This window comes from Neophocaena asiaeorientalis, unplaced genomic scaffold, assembly GCF_003031525.2.
Source record: "Neophocaena asiaeorientalis asiaeorientalis breed wild unplaced genomic scaffold, Neophocaena_asiaeorientalis_V1.1 scaffold533, whole genome shotgun sequence".
Lineage (NCBI taxonomy): Eukaryota > Metazoa > Chordata > Mammalia > Artiodactyla > Phocoenidae > Neophocaena > Neophocaena asiaeorientalis.
The window spans coordinates 1,019,806-1,035,035 of record NW_020172671.1 but is presented as its reverse complement, the minus strand read 5'-3'; the positions used below and the strand labels follow the sequence as shown (position 1 = coordinate 1,035,035).

Below are 15,230 nucleotides of genomic sequence, written 5' to 3'. Positions count from 1 at the left end.
AGGGAAAGATATCTATATTTTCATTAGACCCTAACTAATTTTTTATAATTTTAGCATTTCCTTTAATTTCAAATGTAAGCAACAAATTACATTAGCATTAGAAGTAAATGGGACTTTGTTGCCAAATCACATATTTTTTTAATATATATAATTATTGCCGATACCTCAAAATATTGTTTATGCTCATCACTACTAAAAATTATAGTAGGTACTAGAGTCTTGCTGCTGGAACTTCGAATTTAAGGCATTAATTAAGAAGTACATATATTATTACATCAAAAATGTATTTTTTCAATTATAGATTTTATGTACTTTGATAACTATATTTCAATATTATTGGTTTTTCTTTCAAGCTTACATGATTTATTTTACTTTGTACATTTAAAAAGATGTTTTTAAGGTCCATAGGCTTCATCAGAGTACACACACACACACACACACACACACACACACACGAAAGGAACCTCTACTATTCTAATTAGATTCCTCCCAAACCACCTGTCCTTGTGATTTTCTATCTACTCTTTTTCTTAAGGAAGATTGGTTCAGAGACTGTTGCTTTGGCCTAAGAAGATCTGGAAAATATTAGTTGCATTGGAGGACCCTTTCTTTTCTGCTCTTTTGTCTCCTTTCCTAATAGGACTGATAAATTCTTCCCAGCATCAGAAAGGTCCTAAAACTCAGGTTTGGAACTTTGGGAGAAACACCTAGTCTTAGAGTTGACTTATGCTTGAAGTTATTTAGAACCATAGCCTACATATGGTTCAGATTTACTCACTAACTCTCCCATGTGGCTCAATCTAACTCACTCAATGTGTTTTGGGGTTAGGAACCAACTTCCCTGTTGCTCAGAGAGCTCTCTTTTGTCACCTTTTATGTATATATCTCCCCCAAGAATCTTGGAATGAATGGTTCACTGGTTAAAGTATAAATATAAAATGAAATTTTCTGTTTTTAATAAAGAGAAGGGAAGCAGTAATCTCCCTCTCCCCTCTTTTACAGTGTCTCTTTGAAAACACAGTAGACCAATCTTTTCATTTTACAGTCAAGGCTTCCAGCCGTCTGACCTTTGAAACTATAAACACATACTTCTGAAATTAACTCAGAGTTCTTACAAGGTATACTCACAAGGTATGCAAGAGAAAAGGTACACCAATTTGTCTCTCAAGGAGATAAAAGAAGTGTTATTTGTTCTTTCTTTACCGTATACATTTGTGTGAGATTCTGTCTTGTCTTTATGGTATCTTTCACAGACTGCCTGCAATGTGAATTGTATTCCAGATATACTTATTCAATTTAAAAATTGCTTCCTTTAACTTCTAGGTTTTGTGGAATGAACTTTGTTAGCAGACTTTTTGTTTCCCCAGTAGAAGAAAAGATTTGGCTATCTTTAGATCTTTTGTCCTATTACCTTAATACAATTTTAATCTCACCATGACTTCTAATGGTTACTGTTACACGCTTTGCTTTCTTCATCTGTAAGGAGAGAATTGCTGGGTTGATCCAACTTTCTGTGTAAATTTTTTTTCTTATTTTTCTGCAAAAACTGGCAATACATTAGGAAGGCATATTTGAGGTCTGACTTAAATATAGACTAGATGGTAGTGGAGAAGGGGGGCATCTTAGTATGATGAGAGGCCATGCAACTACCCATGTGGAGACATGGTGTAGTGACTGAGATGCCAAAAGCACGGAAAATAAAAATGGTTTAAATAGGAGCTCCAAGTCTGTGGTCACAAGAAAATATGCTCTGAATTATAGGTATTGATTTGCAATTGAACTGCTTGTCACATGGGCAACTCTATATATGGTATGCTCCAGAATCCAAACCGGCAGGGATTTATTAATAACAATGTTAATGATTCTCTAAAGGAGCATGCAGGAGGCCAACTGGAATGATAATGTATGTAAGAGTGCCTGAAAACTAGCAGGTGCTCAATAACATCAGCTTCCCTTCCTGTTTCCTTTCATATACGTTTCCTCCTATCATATGAAAACGAAGTGTGCTTTGGTTTTATCCCAATACTACCTTAACTTTTTTCAACACAGAATGTATTACACTTCTTTGTAGAACACGGTTCTGACAAGTAATTTGTGTATTATGTCTGTGAACAAAATTCCTATGTGTAGCTGATTAAAGGCAGATATTTGATGATACTTTAAAACAATTTAACTCTAGGCCCTTTTCTCATGAATCTTTCATCTACATGCTTTAGTTATATCACATACTTAAATGAAATCAAATGCTAAATGGCTTAGTATATTAGACTAGATAACCTCTATATGCATTTATAATGGAATGGGGTCTAGACTCGTTTCACATCTCAAAAAAATTTTGTAAACCTCAAGGATATTTGAAATAAGGAATTAGCCTAAGGCAAATTATGCCATTTAAACAGAAGATCTGGAATAAAAGTTCAATTATTTAATTCTTCATAAAAAATATGATTTAATTAAAAGTAGGTCATATGAGGTTACTAATGAGAGATAACTCTAAAGTTGGAAAGCTACAATCACAAAATGAACTTTTGCTTTGTTTCAAAACTTTCTCTTCAGTTGCTAGGGTAAGAGAGCTCTCCTTTTAAAAGCTTTTATCATTTCACATGCAGTTGGAAGTTGAATAAACAGTGGTGTCAGATGACTACTGGATGTCTAAGTTTAACATAGTTGTGTTCATGCACTTTGATCAGTCGTACAGGTCATTGGCGATTCAGTTAATTTTTTTCCAGAATCCAGGATTTATGTTAACATGAGCAAAACAAAGGTGTTAAAAATAACGTTGCAGATTTAAAAGAGAACTGAGTTAATGACTATATCTATTAAGGCATGTGTATTCTGTGCAGAGCTATATTTCAAATGAAATGCAAAAATCCATTTCAGGTGAACACTTTTGTATCAGTTATTGGTAGGAATTTACCTTTTCTTAATTCTCATACCTAGCCTAAAGGAAGATTACAGAAATAAGTGGAGAATCCAAAATCTCACACTTTTCCTGGTGCCCTGTCTTCATTCATGAAGCATTTAAACAACTAGTATGTTGGTTCAGAGCCAGGCATCCTTAGGCTCTAGAGATATAAAAAGATCAATAGAAGGTCATTTGTAGAATTGCTCAGCCTACCTTTAGGGCAGTGATTAAGAGCATGGACTCCTAAACAAGACTGCTAGGCAAGTATGACTCTGAGCAACTACCTGAATCTCTCTTTGTCTTGGTTTCCTCATGTGTAAAATGAGAATTTTAGCAGTCCCTAATTCTTGGGGTTGTGGTGAGATATAAAATAATATGTATATAAAACTTCAAACTGTGTTCAATACAGATAAGCTATTATCTCCTCCCCATGCACACTTTGCCTATTGAGCTGCTTACCAACATTCCTGTTTACTCTTGTTTCTACATTTTTATATATGCTGAACCCTAGGTGTGAAGTATAACATCTCCTCATGCCTTGTGTCTCACCTGGTTCCTTCTTAATTATACTTTTAAGACTCAGTTCATGTATCACTTTCATAAGGAAGACTTCCCTGATCTCTCTTTGTAACTGGGTCAGAGGCACCTCCATGCTGCTCTTACGATACTCTACTTTTATTTCTAGCAATGTACCTTATCTGTCTGTATCTCATCAGATTGTAAACTCTCCAGGGGGGAAGGACTATATTGAATTCATGTCTTTATCCCTAATAGTTAGTACAGGACCAGGTATATAGATACACCTAAACACCTGAGAAAAAAGGAATGAATGATACTCTCTCTTTAGAATAACTGGCAAACTATTGATTCTTTAACCGTCCAAATACGTTTATTCTTAGGGTCTTACATTATAATTATATACTATTTGGGTGCTCACTGTAGCCTACAGCAGTAGAAAAGATCGATAACATTGCATTGGTCCAGTTACAGAATAAAAAATCATGGCAATGTACAGCATGGTGACTATAGTTAATACTACTGTATTGCATACATAAAAGTTGCCAAGAGAATAGATCTTAAAAGTCCTCATCGCAAGAAAAAAAAATTGTATATATGTATGGTGACAAATATTAACTAGACGTACTGTGGTGATCATTTTACGATACATATAAATATCAAACCATTATTTGTATACCTGAAATTAATGTTAGATGTCAATTATGCCTCAATCAATCAATCAACAAAATTATTGCATTGGTACTGTGGTCAGTATTCCCAAATTTAATGATTTACATATCAGAGATATCTTTACCCAGGATATACTGTTTCAATTTTAGATACATTGATTTCATCCTGGGAGCTTTGGGGAGTCAGGAGAAAGTAAATAGAAATGGCTTTTCTACTAAAAAGACAAGTGATCATATGCCTACAAGAAGTGAAAAAGCTAGCCAGCCAGAGAGCTGGGGGAAAAGCTTTAGGCAGAAAGGACAAGGAGTGCAAAAGCCCTGAGGCAGAAGTGTGATGAGTGCTTTGAAGAACCATCCAGGAGGCCAGTGTGGCTCAAAGAATAAAGTAAAAAGGGAAAATATTTAGGAAGGTCAGGTTGTATATAGGTAGATTAAGTAGAGCTTTATATTATATGATCTTTGGCATTTTTTCAGATTTAGGAAGCACTGATAGATTTTGAGTAAATATGTGATATAATGTGATGTATGGTTTAAAGATTACTTTTCTGTGTTCAGAAGAGACTGCATGGGGAAACAAGAAAATGACAGAAACTAGTTAGGAGAGAGGTTAAGAGGTAAGAGATGACTGGTGCCCTAGATCAGGGTAGAGATGTATTTATATAAACAAATGGAATACCATTAGGTGAAATAAATCAAGTAATGAATATTAAGGGAAAATATGGATTCTGTCACCATTTGTGTTTTAATACATTTACCTAGTATTGAATCAGATCATGGATAAGAATGCTATATGGCTTCTCTTTTAATCCAGTATGTCTATAGATAAAATATCTCAGGGTTTCAACAGATATGAAAATTATGAAAAATAAGAAGAGAAGAAATTATGTTCCAAACACATTTTTTTTTATCACAAAGTGGATTGCAGGTACAGATATCCGGTTCTGCCATCATTTAATATATGTGACATTCTCACGAGATCAACTGCAGGATTTCTCAACATTGAGAAGGACCCACCACAGGATGCTATCATTCTGGATCTACTTGTGACAAATATAATCTCGCAGTGTCCAACATAAGCTCTTAAAAATATCTTCTTCAGATTTAAAATGTACACTTAATCCTGAACCATGATAAAAATCTATCTTCTGATGGCATTAAGGATCACAGTCTAATAGCTAACTCCCTACTCGTGTACTCTGCGACAAAGGCTACCAGTCAGTCAAAATTTCCTGCTCCCATTATCAGAGACTTTTGTCAGGATTCCTTCCATGGGGTAAGACTTAGCATAAAAAGCAGCAAAGACTGGCAACCTAATTCTCAAACATGGATGAAATTACAAATAGAGGCATAAGCAAATTAATACATGACAAAGGCAATTACTAGAATAACCAAAAATAATATAACTGAAACACTGAAGAGAGGAGCTGCGGATGTGACATAACTACTTATCTTTTATATCAGGGAATCAGTAGATATTGTCTAATATTGGTAAATCAAGGAACAGAGCTTCATGTTATGCAGAGTCACAGAGAGGGCCATCAGAGAAAATAGAAATTATTAGAAAACTCAGCTGAGGAATAGGAGAATAGAGAGGGGTAGGACAGATGAACATTGATTTATATTGCTTTAAATGGTACGCTTCTCTGTATTCTTAATTATCATATGCACATTTTACTTTGATTAAAAAATACAAAATTTATCTTAAAAGGAATTTATGCTTATAAAGAACAAACCCTTCTAGCTCTATTGCACATGATTTATGCACTAATTTTGACTTTTAAAGTATTAATTTATTAAATCTGAAAGTCAGTGAGTCCTGTATATTTTGGATTTCTGTATAATCACCATAAGGGAAAACAAATAGATGCATATGAACCTGATCAAGAAACTAAAATGTATTAAGCTCTCCTTAGTGTGTGACAGTAACAGCCACAGGACTAAACACTTTAAATAAGTTATTTAAAATAATTCTCCCAACAAATTTGCAAATTACACAATATTATCTCATGCTTAGATATGCAAAATAAATACATTGAACAAGGTCACATAGTTGACCCAGGCTTTTTCCTTGTCTTAAAATCATTGTTTACAGTTAAGTATATCTAGTTCTAAAAAACGGGCTTTCCTTTTCTCTCTGCTATAATAGAAATGATCAGTTATGGTCATATGTTTAAAATGAATGTACCTTAAATTAAAGCATTAATTAAATAACTTCTGAATTTTTTTTTTCTTTTTTTTTTTTTTTTGTGGTACACGGGCTTCTCACCACTGTGGCCTCTCCTGTTGCGGAGCACAGATTGCGGACGCGCAGGCTCAGCGGCCATGGCTCACTGGCCCAGCTGCTCCGCGGCATGTGGGATCTTCCCAGACCAGGGCACGAACCTGTGTCCCCTGCATCGGCAGGCGGACTCTCAACCACTGCGCCACCAGGGAATCCCAACTTCTGATTTTTATATCTTACCATTATAACTAAAAGTCTGATATAACCGTTGTAAGTGATGGTAAAAATTATTCTCTTTTAAGAAATTTTAAAATATCAACTCCTGTGCTATTTTTAGGAATGAGTGAATGTGTATTCATATAATAACATTAATAAATTAGATTTAATTAATATTGAAATGACAAAAATGTACTAGTTCAACTAAAACATAACATACAATGCAAAGTGCAATGCATGTTTTCCAGTGATATGCTTCTTTTAGAACATTGTATTAAAAATCACATGTATTAACATGCCAGTATTTGCTGGGAACTTTACTAGGCCTTCTGCATGTATTGTGATTAATAGCTTAATCTTCACAATAATCTATTGAGTTAATAACTATTACTTTAAAGATTTAAAAGGCTTTAACGGTTTAAAAATCAAGGTTCAGCTTGCTTCAGGTTATAGATACAGTAAGAGGACATGAACTCAGGTCTGCTCTTCCCTCCAAATTGTCTGTAGATAGTACTGTTCAACCAACATGAAATATACTTAACTGGGCTATAATTGACCCATGAAACATTGGAAATATTGGAAAGACATAGGATTATCTTAGGCGAGCATATTATTTGTGAATGCAATATATTTTGGAGCTCCTGCCTTTCCCACTTAAGTCACTGAAGTCTACCTAGTTAACTATTTATTCCAGTGATTAACACTTAGCTTCTTGATCTGTAGTTTTCTGTATTCTTTGATTTTTCCCCATCAGATTTTTGATTATTTCTTTTCTGGCTCCTGGAAATTTTCTATGGTTTCTTAATGATTACTGACAGTAAATTGTGAAAAGTGTTTTTCTAAGTTTAGTACGCTTTTCTGCGTATAAACAGATTTCTCCTTTGTATGGCTCTAAATTCTAAGATAATAAATCACTCTTTCTCTTACATTTCCTATAAACATCCATGTCATCAATTATTTTTTTTCTCTTTGTCAGGATTAAATCCAAAGTAATTATTTCTCTTTTTATTCCCTTTAACTTCTGATGGATGAAATCATTAATTCAAGAATTAACCAATTGTTCTGATATTAATAGAATGACCATTTAGTAGCTACCTATCTTTTCTTAATTTCTTATAACAACATTTTGAAGCAAAGATTTCAATTATCCATGTTTTACAAATGAGAGACGATATGCTTAGAGAGGTCAAATGACTTGTGTAACTCAGAAATCACACACATATAATTCAAATGGATGAATACATTATATAACTAAGAAAAATTACCATGTGTATTAGTCCCCAAAAATCCAAACTTTTAATCATCAGATCAGAGTTGCTGGGTTTTCCTGTTCCACTGAAATTCACAGTAATACATACACTTTATATCATTGCAAACATATACATACACACCTACATGCACACACACTCAAATATGGGTATATATTTATTTACTGCACTTTATTTATCTCTGTATATATAACTGAAAACAGTTCCAGAAAACAATATCCTTACTACGTTCTTTGAATTATAATGTTTTTGTCTTTATCTTTTATTTTATTTTATTCAACTTTATATCAATTATAAAAATGCTAGTCACAATCCAGTGAATTGATTTTATGACTCACTGGTGGTGACACATAGTTTGGAAAATCTGCCCTGAATGATATCATTCCCATGTCAATTTTGTACAATGCGTTAGGATCATTCAACTGACCAGGGAGTCTGTGGTAACTTCCCATGGTGATATCATTGTTTCTCCTTACTAAACTGTATTTTGCACTGTATCTCTATCTTCAATAATAAACAGTTGTAAAAGAAAGACAAATATCATACGGTATCACTTATACGTGGAATCTTTAAAAAGGGTAAAATGAACTTATCTCAAAACAGAAATAGAGTCACAGAAAACAAACTTATGGTTACCAGGGGGTAAGGTGGGGAGGGATAAATTGGGAGACTGGGATTGACATATACACACTACTATATATAAAATAGATATCTAATAAGGACCTACTGTAGAGCACAGGGAACTCTACTCAGTACTCTGTAATGACCTACATGGGAACAGAATCTAATAAAGAGTGGACATATGTATACGTGTAACTGATTCGCTAGCAACAGTGAGACTACCAATAAGATGACAGTGCTTATTAGCAAAGTTGATTGCAATGGGATATCAATTACAAAGACTTGAGGGTTCAATACAATTGTTGAATGTCACATGACGTTTAGATTTGCCAAAATCCTTAATTTTGATACACTGCAATTTCAGCTTCAAAAGAAAACAAAAATCAAAAACTTGGTTTTCTAGCCAAAAAAAAAAAAGAGTTATGTATAAGTATGTGATTTTTGAACATGCAGCATTAGGCTTTTACTAGTAAAATTGTTTTATTTAGTTATAACACCCATCTCCAAGAGCTTGAAGTTAAAATTACCAGGGTCTGCAACTGAGTTGTACGTAACTTTCCTTGAGAATGACTTGTTTTTCATTAAAATAATTTTTAAACCACTCTGTGTTCCACTTCTGTGTAACACTCTGATATGGGTTTTTGGAAAGGTCACTCGAAACCAGCTTTATGAAATGGTGGATTGGCCCTTATTTTGGAAAATCCTCCAGTTATTTATCAAGAAATATATATCGATGAATTTCTGAACCATCATCATTAAGACCTGCTTCATTGTTAACTGGGGACTCCCACAGTTTCCCTTCTTTTGTCCACTAGGTCATCTGTTCAAAACCATTCTGAAAGGGCTGTTCATTTATTGTGGCTAACTGCTTAGCAAATTCCATATCCCAAGTGAAGGTGATGTTTCTGTTTCAGGTGCCTCTTTTAACTGCCTTAATCTCAAAGATATTAAGTCTCTTCTTGAATATATTTTTCCTAAGATTTTTTTCTAGGATAAGTGATCTTCTCCTGGCTATGATCATTGTCAGATCCTTCAGCACGCTGAAACTGATGTACTGGTCTTGTAGTAACTCTAGCTGTAGTAGATCTGGCAACGTTCATATCTGATATTATGTTACTGAAACTAATTTTAGGTATTTCTCCATCTTTTTGTGCCCTTGGGTCTTCCTCATGCTGCTGGAGCTGCCTGAGTAGCTCCAATTTGGTCATTGTTTTTAGACAACCTATTCTTAGGAAAAGCGTCTATTTTTCTATATCCCTATTTCAGATAAAGATTTATCACTGAATTTTGATAATATTTGTTATTGCATTTATCTACTTTTGTTGAAATGTGAGTTTCAGTGTGTCTGTTCCTCATTTACTCAGTCAGTATTTCCTGAGTACCTGAAGTGTCAGGTACTCCTTTAAATCCTGAGGGCACACAAATGAACAGAAGAGGCAATATCCCTGCTCTCAGAGAGCTGGCATACTATAACGTGCACATTGCTTTAGAGACACCTGGGAATATGAGCATTTTTTCAAAACCATTTCTTTACAGAATCCAATTTTTAAATCCTTGATAAAATCTCTGCATTGCCTATACCACACTTGTAGACTGTATTTTAAATGGTTGATTAAAAAAAAAAAACAGAAGCAGGTTTAAACATTTCTTAATTCTTTCTAATAATAAAAACTCAGCCAAAAAGTATTTTCTTACCATGACAACTTGGTAAGGCTCTATTCCATCCAGGTCTTCCATCATCTCCTATGATACAGGTGAGTGTTGAATAACCTTGAAGAACATAGCCAGCATCACAGTAATAGGTGACTGTTGACCCTAATTTATAATCCATTCCAAGTCTGGTGCCATTCATTATGTTGCCTGGATCAAAGCAGGACTCTCGGAGTTTTGCTGTAAAACAATGTTGATATAAAATTAGTTACTTTAAAATACAATATTCTATGAAACTTTTAATATTTCTTCATTTCTACCTCTAGATAAAACAGAAAGCACCAACACCCTTTCTGCCTCTGTTTGAGGGCTCAAAGTACAAAGTAGTCCTTAACCATATCTGACGTTTTGCTAATTCACATTGATTAGTAAAAGATAAAATTCTTCATTGGTCTTTTCATTAAAATCAGTATCTAATATTTATGGTCAAACAGGGTTTTGTGGTTTATTATAAATTATGTGCTATAATCCATGCATAAGTATTTTAAATGAATTATTTTGGAAAAGAACTTATTTCTTTATTTAATATTTCATTATTTAAAAGATCTTCCCCCCAATTGATGTACACTCATTCCATGTGACTGAACATAGATACAGTACTACTGCTTATGTTGATCTCAGTTCATCACTATGAAGAAAGTAAAAGCCCCTATGTCTCTGCCCTGATACCATTTCTCTTAACCTACCTCATTCCCCACATTTCTGTCAGAGGTCTGCCCATTAAAACAGAGTAACAAAATCTTTATAATATCCAAACCATGATCTTTTTGGACAGAGAGTCTATGTCAAAGCCAATAACTTTCAAAGCTAATAGTAACAGACAAATTGAAAAGTAAAGTCCATTCACAACAAAGAACTGTTTTCTGTGGACCCAGGTAGTAAACTAGAGAGACTGAGAGAATATTTTGAAAATATGTAGAGAAACAGATCAGTTCATCCATTCTGGTAAAAAAGTAGTAGAACACTGTGTTGTTAACAGATCTGGGTAACACCTTAATATTTCCATTTTGTTATTATTATAGATTGCTTAAGAAATAAGAGAGATGAGCAATGTAAGGGCCATTGCAAATTCAAGATAACAAATGTGATTTTCTACATTAGAATTTATATTAATGGGAATTCAGGAGGTGGGTGTATCTTTGGATAGGACTCGTGGAATCACTGGAATTTAAGTCAACAATATCTTGATGTTTGGCTATTACAGAAATCATATTGTTATAACATATCAAAATCTGATTTATTTTAACAGAAAAAATATTTTTATTCCATTCATTAAAGTTTGCAGAGTTCAAAGTGCTTCAACATTTATAGGAAATGATGAGAAATTTATGCTTTAGGAAAAAATACTTCAGTAGACTTCTCTGAATTCAACTAAAGAGGAAGCGGTGGGGGACTCTCCTGGTGGCACAGTGGTTGAGAATCTGCCTGCCAATGCAGGGGACATGGGTTCGAGCTCTGTCCGGGAAGATCCCACATGCCGCAGAGCAACTAAGCCCGTGCACCATAACTGCTGAGCCTGTGCTCTACAGCCCACGAGCCACAACTACTGAAGCCCTGGCACCTAGAGCCGGTGCTCCGCAACAGAAGAAGCCACCATAATGAGAAGCATGCGCACCGCAGTGAAGAGTAGCCCCTGCTCGCCACAACTAGAGAAAGCCCGTGTGCAGCAACGAAGACCCAACGCAGCCCAAAAAAAAGAGGAAATGGTGGAAACAAACATTTACATGATTTTAATATTTAGAATACCAGAGGAATTAAAAAGGTCCACTTTTTTTCTTTCCTTCCTTCTTTCCAACAAATAAATACTTAAGAGTCCATTATCCAACTAACACCAGAAATACAGCAGTGGACAATGAAAAAATATTCTAGCCCTCATGGCTTTTACAGTCTATAAAGAAAATAACTAAATAAATATTTGTGATTGTGATGTGTGCTGCATAAGGAGAAGCATTCAGAACCTTCCTGAAGAACTGACATCTAACCTGAGCATTGAAGGGTAATGAGCAGACTAGGTGAAAGGGAGATGAGAGACATGAAGGGGGAAGTTGTATTAGAGCTTGTAAGTCCGATAAACCTGATTTCTGAGCTTCACTCCAAAACTAAATAACTTGATCTCCCAAAGGCATGTACAAGCATGCATACACACACCAGCACAAGAAATTTGTATTTCATATATCATATTCAGATTTCAATAAAAAATTGCTCCCCAGCCCAAGGAATTATATTTCTTCCCAGATAAAATATGCATATGATACTATTTTAAGGAAAGAACCAGTAGGTTCTTTGGTCACTAAGAATGAGGATTTGGTGTTGCAGAGGTTGGTTTGTTTAATTTTTAGGAATAAAACCTGACATTGATCCTTTTCTTAAATAAGCAGGAAAACACAATGTAATTTTTAGGCAGAACAGCAACGTAACACTTACAGCTGTCCTTCATGAAACTGAACTAAATCCCTTGAGAGAAAAGGATTGAAATTACTATTTAAAAGGATTAATCTCTTTGACAAGTCTAACTGCCTAACATTCATCTTTTGAAAAGTTTGCTTTTTTCAAAACTTCTTTAAAGTTCTCCCCAAATTTTCAGTGACGTATCAGTGAATCTGTAATATGATACAAACCTCCTACTTTTGGAGGAAAGGGAAACATGGTTGACAAATTAAAAATATTCTTCTGTAATAATTTTATATTGCTAGCCTCATTTTGATAGTAGTCATTTATCTCATTATTATGTTTACATACTGCTTTAAATCCTTGAATTTAAAGGATTAGCTTTCTATGAATAGCTTTCTATGAATAATACTGCCCTTGTTTATTTCCCTGTATGCCACAGCAATTACATCTGGAAATTTTGAGAACATCTGGAGAATCCTTATATAAAGGACTAGGAAGCAGATGGAAAGATGATTTTAGTTTTAGAAAAAAAATGTGAGGCAGACAAGTTGATAGTATTTTAATGAATAATTAATTTAATAAAATAATTTATTTTATGAATAATTCATTTTATGAATCATTAAAATTTATGAATAAAAGTAATTTGCCTACTGAATAGATCCCAGGTAAAAGAGCCCCTTGCTTTATATTCTCCAAATAAAGCATATTAGATGATGTCTGCTGGAAGACAGAAGTGATCATAAGCAATAGAGCTTATATCTTAGCTATAGATTTGTTTTTCATTTTTACAAAAAAATTATTTTTCAGAATTTCTTCCACATGAAATTAAAGTATTGTAAATGCTTATTTTAATGAAAAAGTTTGACATTAGAACGCTGAAAAATGTGTCTTGAAGAAGGTCCAATGGGAAAAATTAAAGCTTTACTATGTTCTTGTTTTCATTTTATTAATAAAGACTTACAGATGTTATTATAATAAGGATAATATCTATATCATTATAAAGTTTTTATCATACTTTGCATCAGGCATGACAATAATTAAATAATGTTTGTTCAATTCACACTTAATGATTTATTTATAAATACATCCTTTTTTCTGGCCTAATAAGAACCATGAATAATAAATAAATAAATAAATATATATATCTGGACCGGGGCACGAACCCACGCCCCCTGCATCGGCAGGCGGACTCTCAACCACTGGGCCACCAGGGAAGCCCCGAACCATAAATATTTTTACTGTTAAAGTTTAGTCTTCAATAAACTTCAAAGTTTATTCCCACTTAGAGGTATATACTCATGAAGGGACCATTATTATGAATAGTGTTATTCTGTGGATAATAAGTTATACATTATTTTTATTTTTGAGAAGTGACCACACTATATAATATTCAACTGTCTTTTATTTACAGAATAGAGCAGATGGGCAAATACCTTCTAGGATGAGTTCAGCAACTCCCAGAGCTAAACTCCCTTCAAGCTGTGTATGCATTGTAGTCCCCTCATATGATCATAATAAGTCCCGAGAGGCTCTCTCTATTGGCAGACCCATAGTTCACAGAGGGCCAGATTTCCCAAGGTGCTTTTTGAAAATAAATATAAATCTCTTTTATTTTGGAAAACAGTGCTAAAATGTAAATTAAACAATTGGTGCAGAACACCTCAGGGTAAAGCTGAAATGTAATAGGTTGCTCTATGAAAAGATGTATCTTACCTTAAAGTCATATGTTAATTTAGAAAGTAACGAATGATACGTTAAGGTTCGTGGAGAAGGTGGCTAACTTATGCCGTATATAAACAACCATTGTTAAGTCTGCCACTGCAGATTTTTGCTGCATATAAATTGACATCCCCTATCAGCTAAAACACCAGCTGCCAGGAGGTCCCTTTCAGTAGCACAAGACTGTATATATTCTCTCTCCTTCATGTAAATAATATATTTTGTTAAAATAACATAGATATCACTACTATGAGTCACATTTATTAAATATTATAATTAGAAATATTTAAAACATACTTGACATCATTTAAAATAGCCTTAATACAAAAACAGTGCAAAAGAGAGCATTGTTTAAAATAAAATACATATCCAAGTATGAATTTCTTAATATTGTATCTCATTGAAATTACATTAAGATAAATGGAGACATGACTGATTTAAACTCTTTGGGGACATTGCTTTCAAGTTAGCAAAACATCTCCCCTTACCTTCAAACGTCTACTTCTTTGCTCCAGTTTACTACTGTCTACAACACTGGAGCATATCCACCATTTGCTTTGTGTAAATGTAAAATGGTATTCCTTCTAGAATTCATGTTAGCAAGCCTGTGTACTTGTGATGTTTGACTATAGCATTTGTTCACTGTTCAAATGCTTTGCACAACTACTATGTATTTGCAAACAAACAGAAATAAGATTCAGTCTATCTTCAAGAGGGAGATGAATAGATAGGTATGAACACAAGCAATGGCAACTATACTCTGGTGTGAGCTCTAATAGAGGTAGGTGCTGGACCTATGGCTTTCTTTTTTTTTTTTTTTGTACGCGGCCCTCTCACTGCTGTGGCCTCTCCCATTGCGGAGCACAGGCTCCGGACGCGCAGGCCCAGCGGCCATGGCTCACGGGCCCAGCCGCTCCGCGGCATGTGGGATCTTCCCGGACCGGGGCACGAACCTGCGTCCCCTGCATCGGCAGGCGGACTCTCAACCACTG

The 15,230-nt window shown here is 34.4% G+C and overlaps 1 protein-coding gene and 1 pseudogene across 2 annotated transcripts in view; both read right to left on the bottom strand.

Moving 5' to 3' along the window:
- The window catches only part of CSMD3 (CUB and Sushi multiple domains 3), a 1,062,125-nt gene that overhangs the window by 257,637 nt on the left and 789,258 nt on the right, over positions 1-15,230 (bottom strand). For both annotated transcript variants that reach the window (XM_024739588.1, XM_024739590.1), the window contains one exon: positions 10,114-10,308. In XM_024739588.1, the coding sequence (XP_024595356.1) occupies positions 10,114-10,308 (195 nt within the window). The remainder of the gene's footprint in view (positions 1-10,113; positions 10,309-15,230) is intronic.
- LOC112396081 (28S ribosomal protein S31, mitochondrial pseudogene) lies at positions 8,942-9,626 on the bottom strand (annotated as a pseudogene).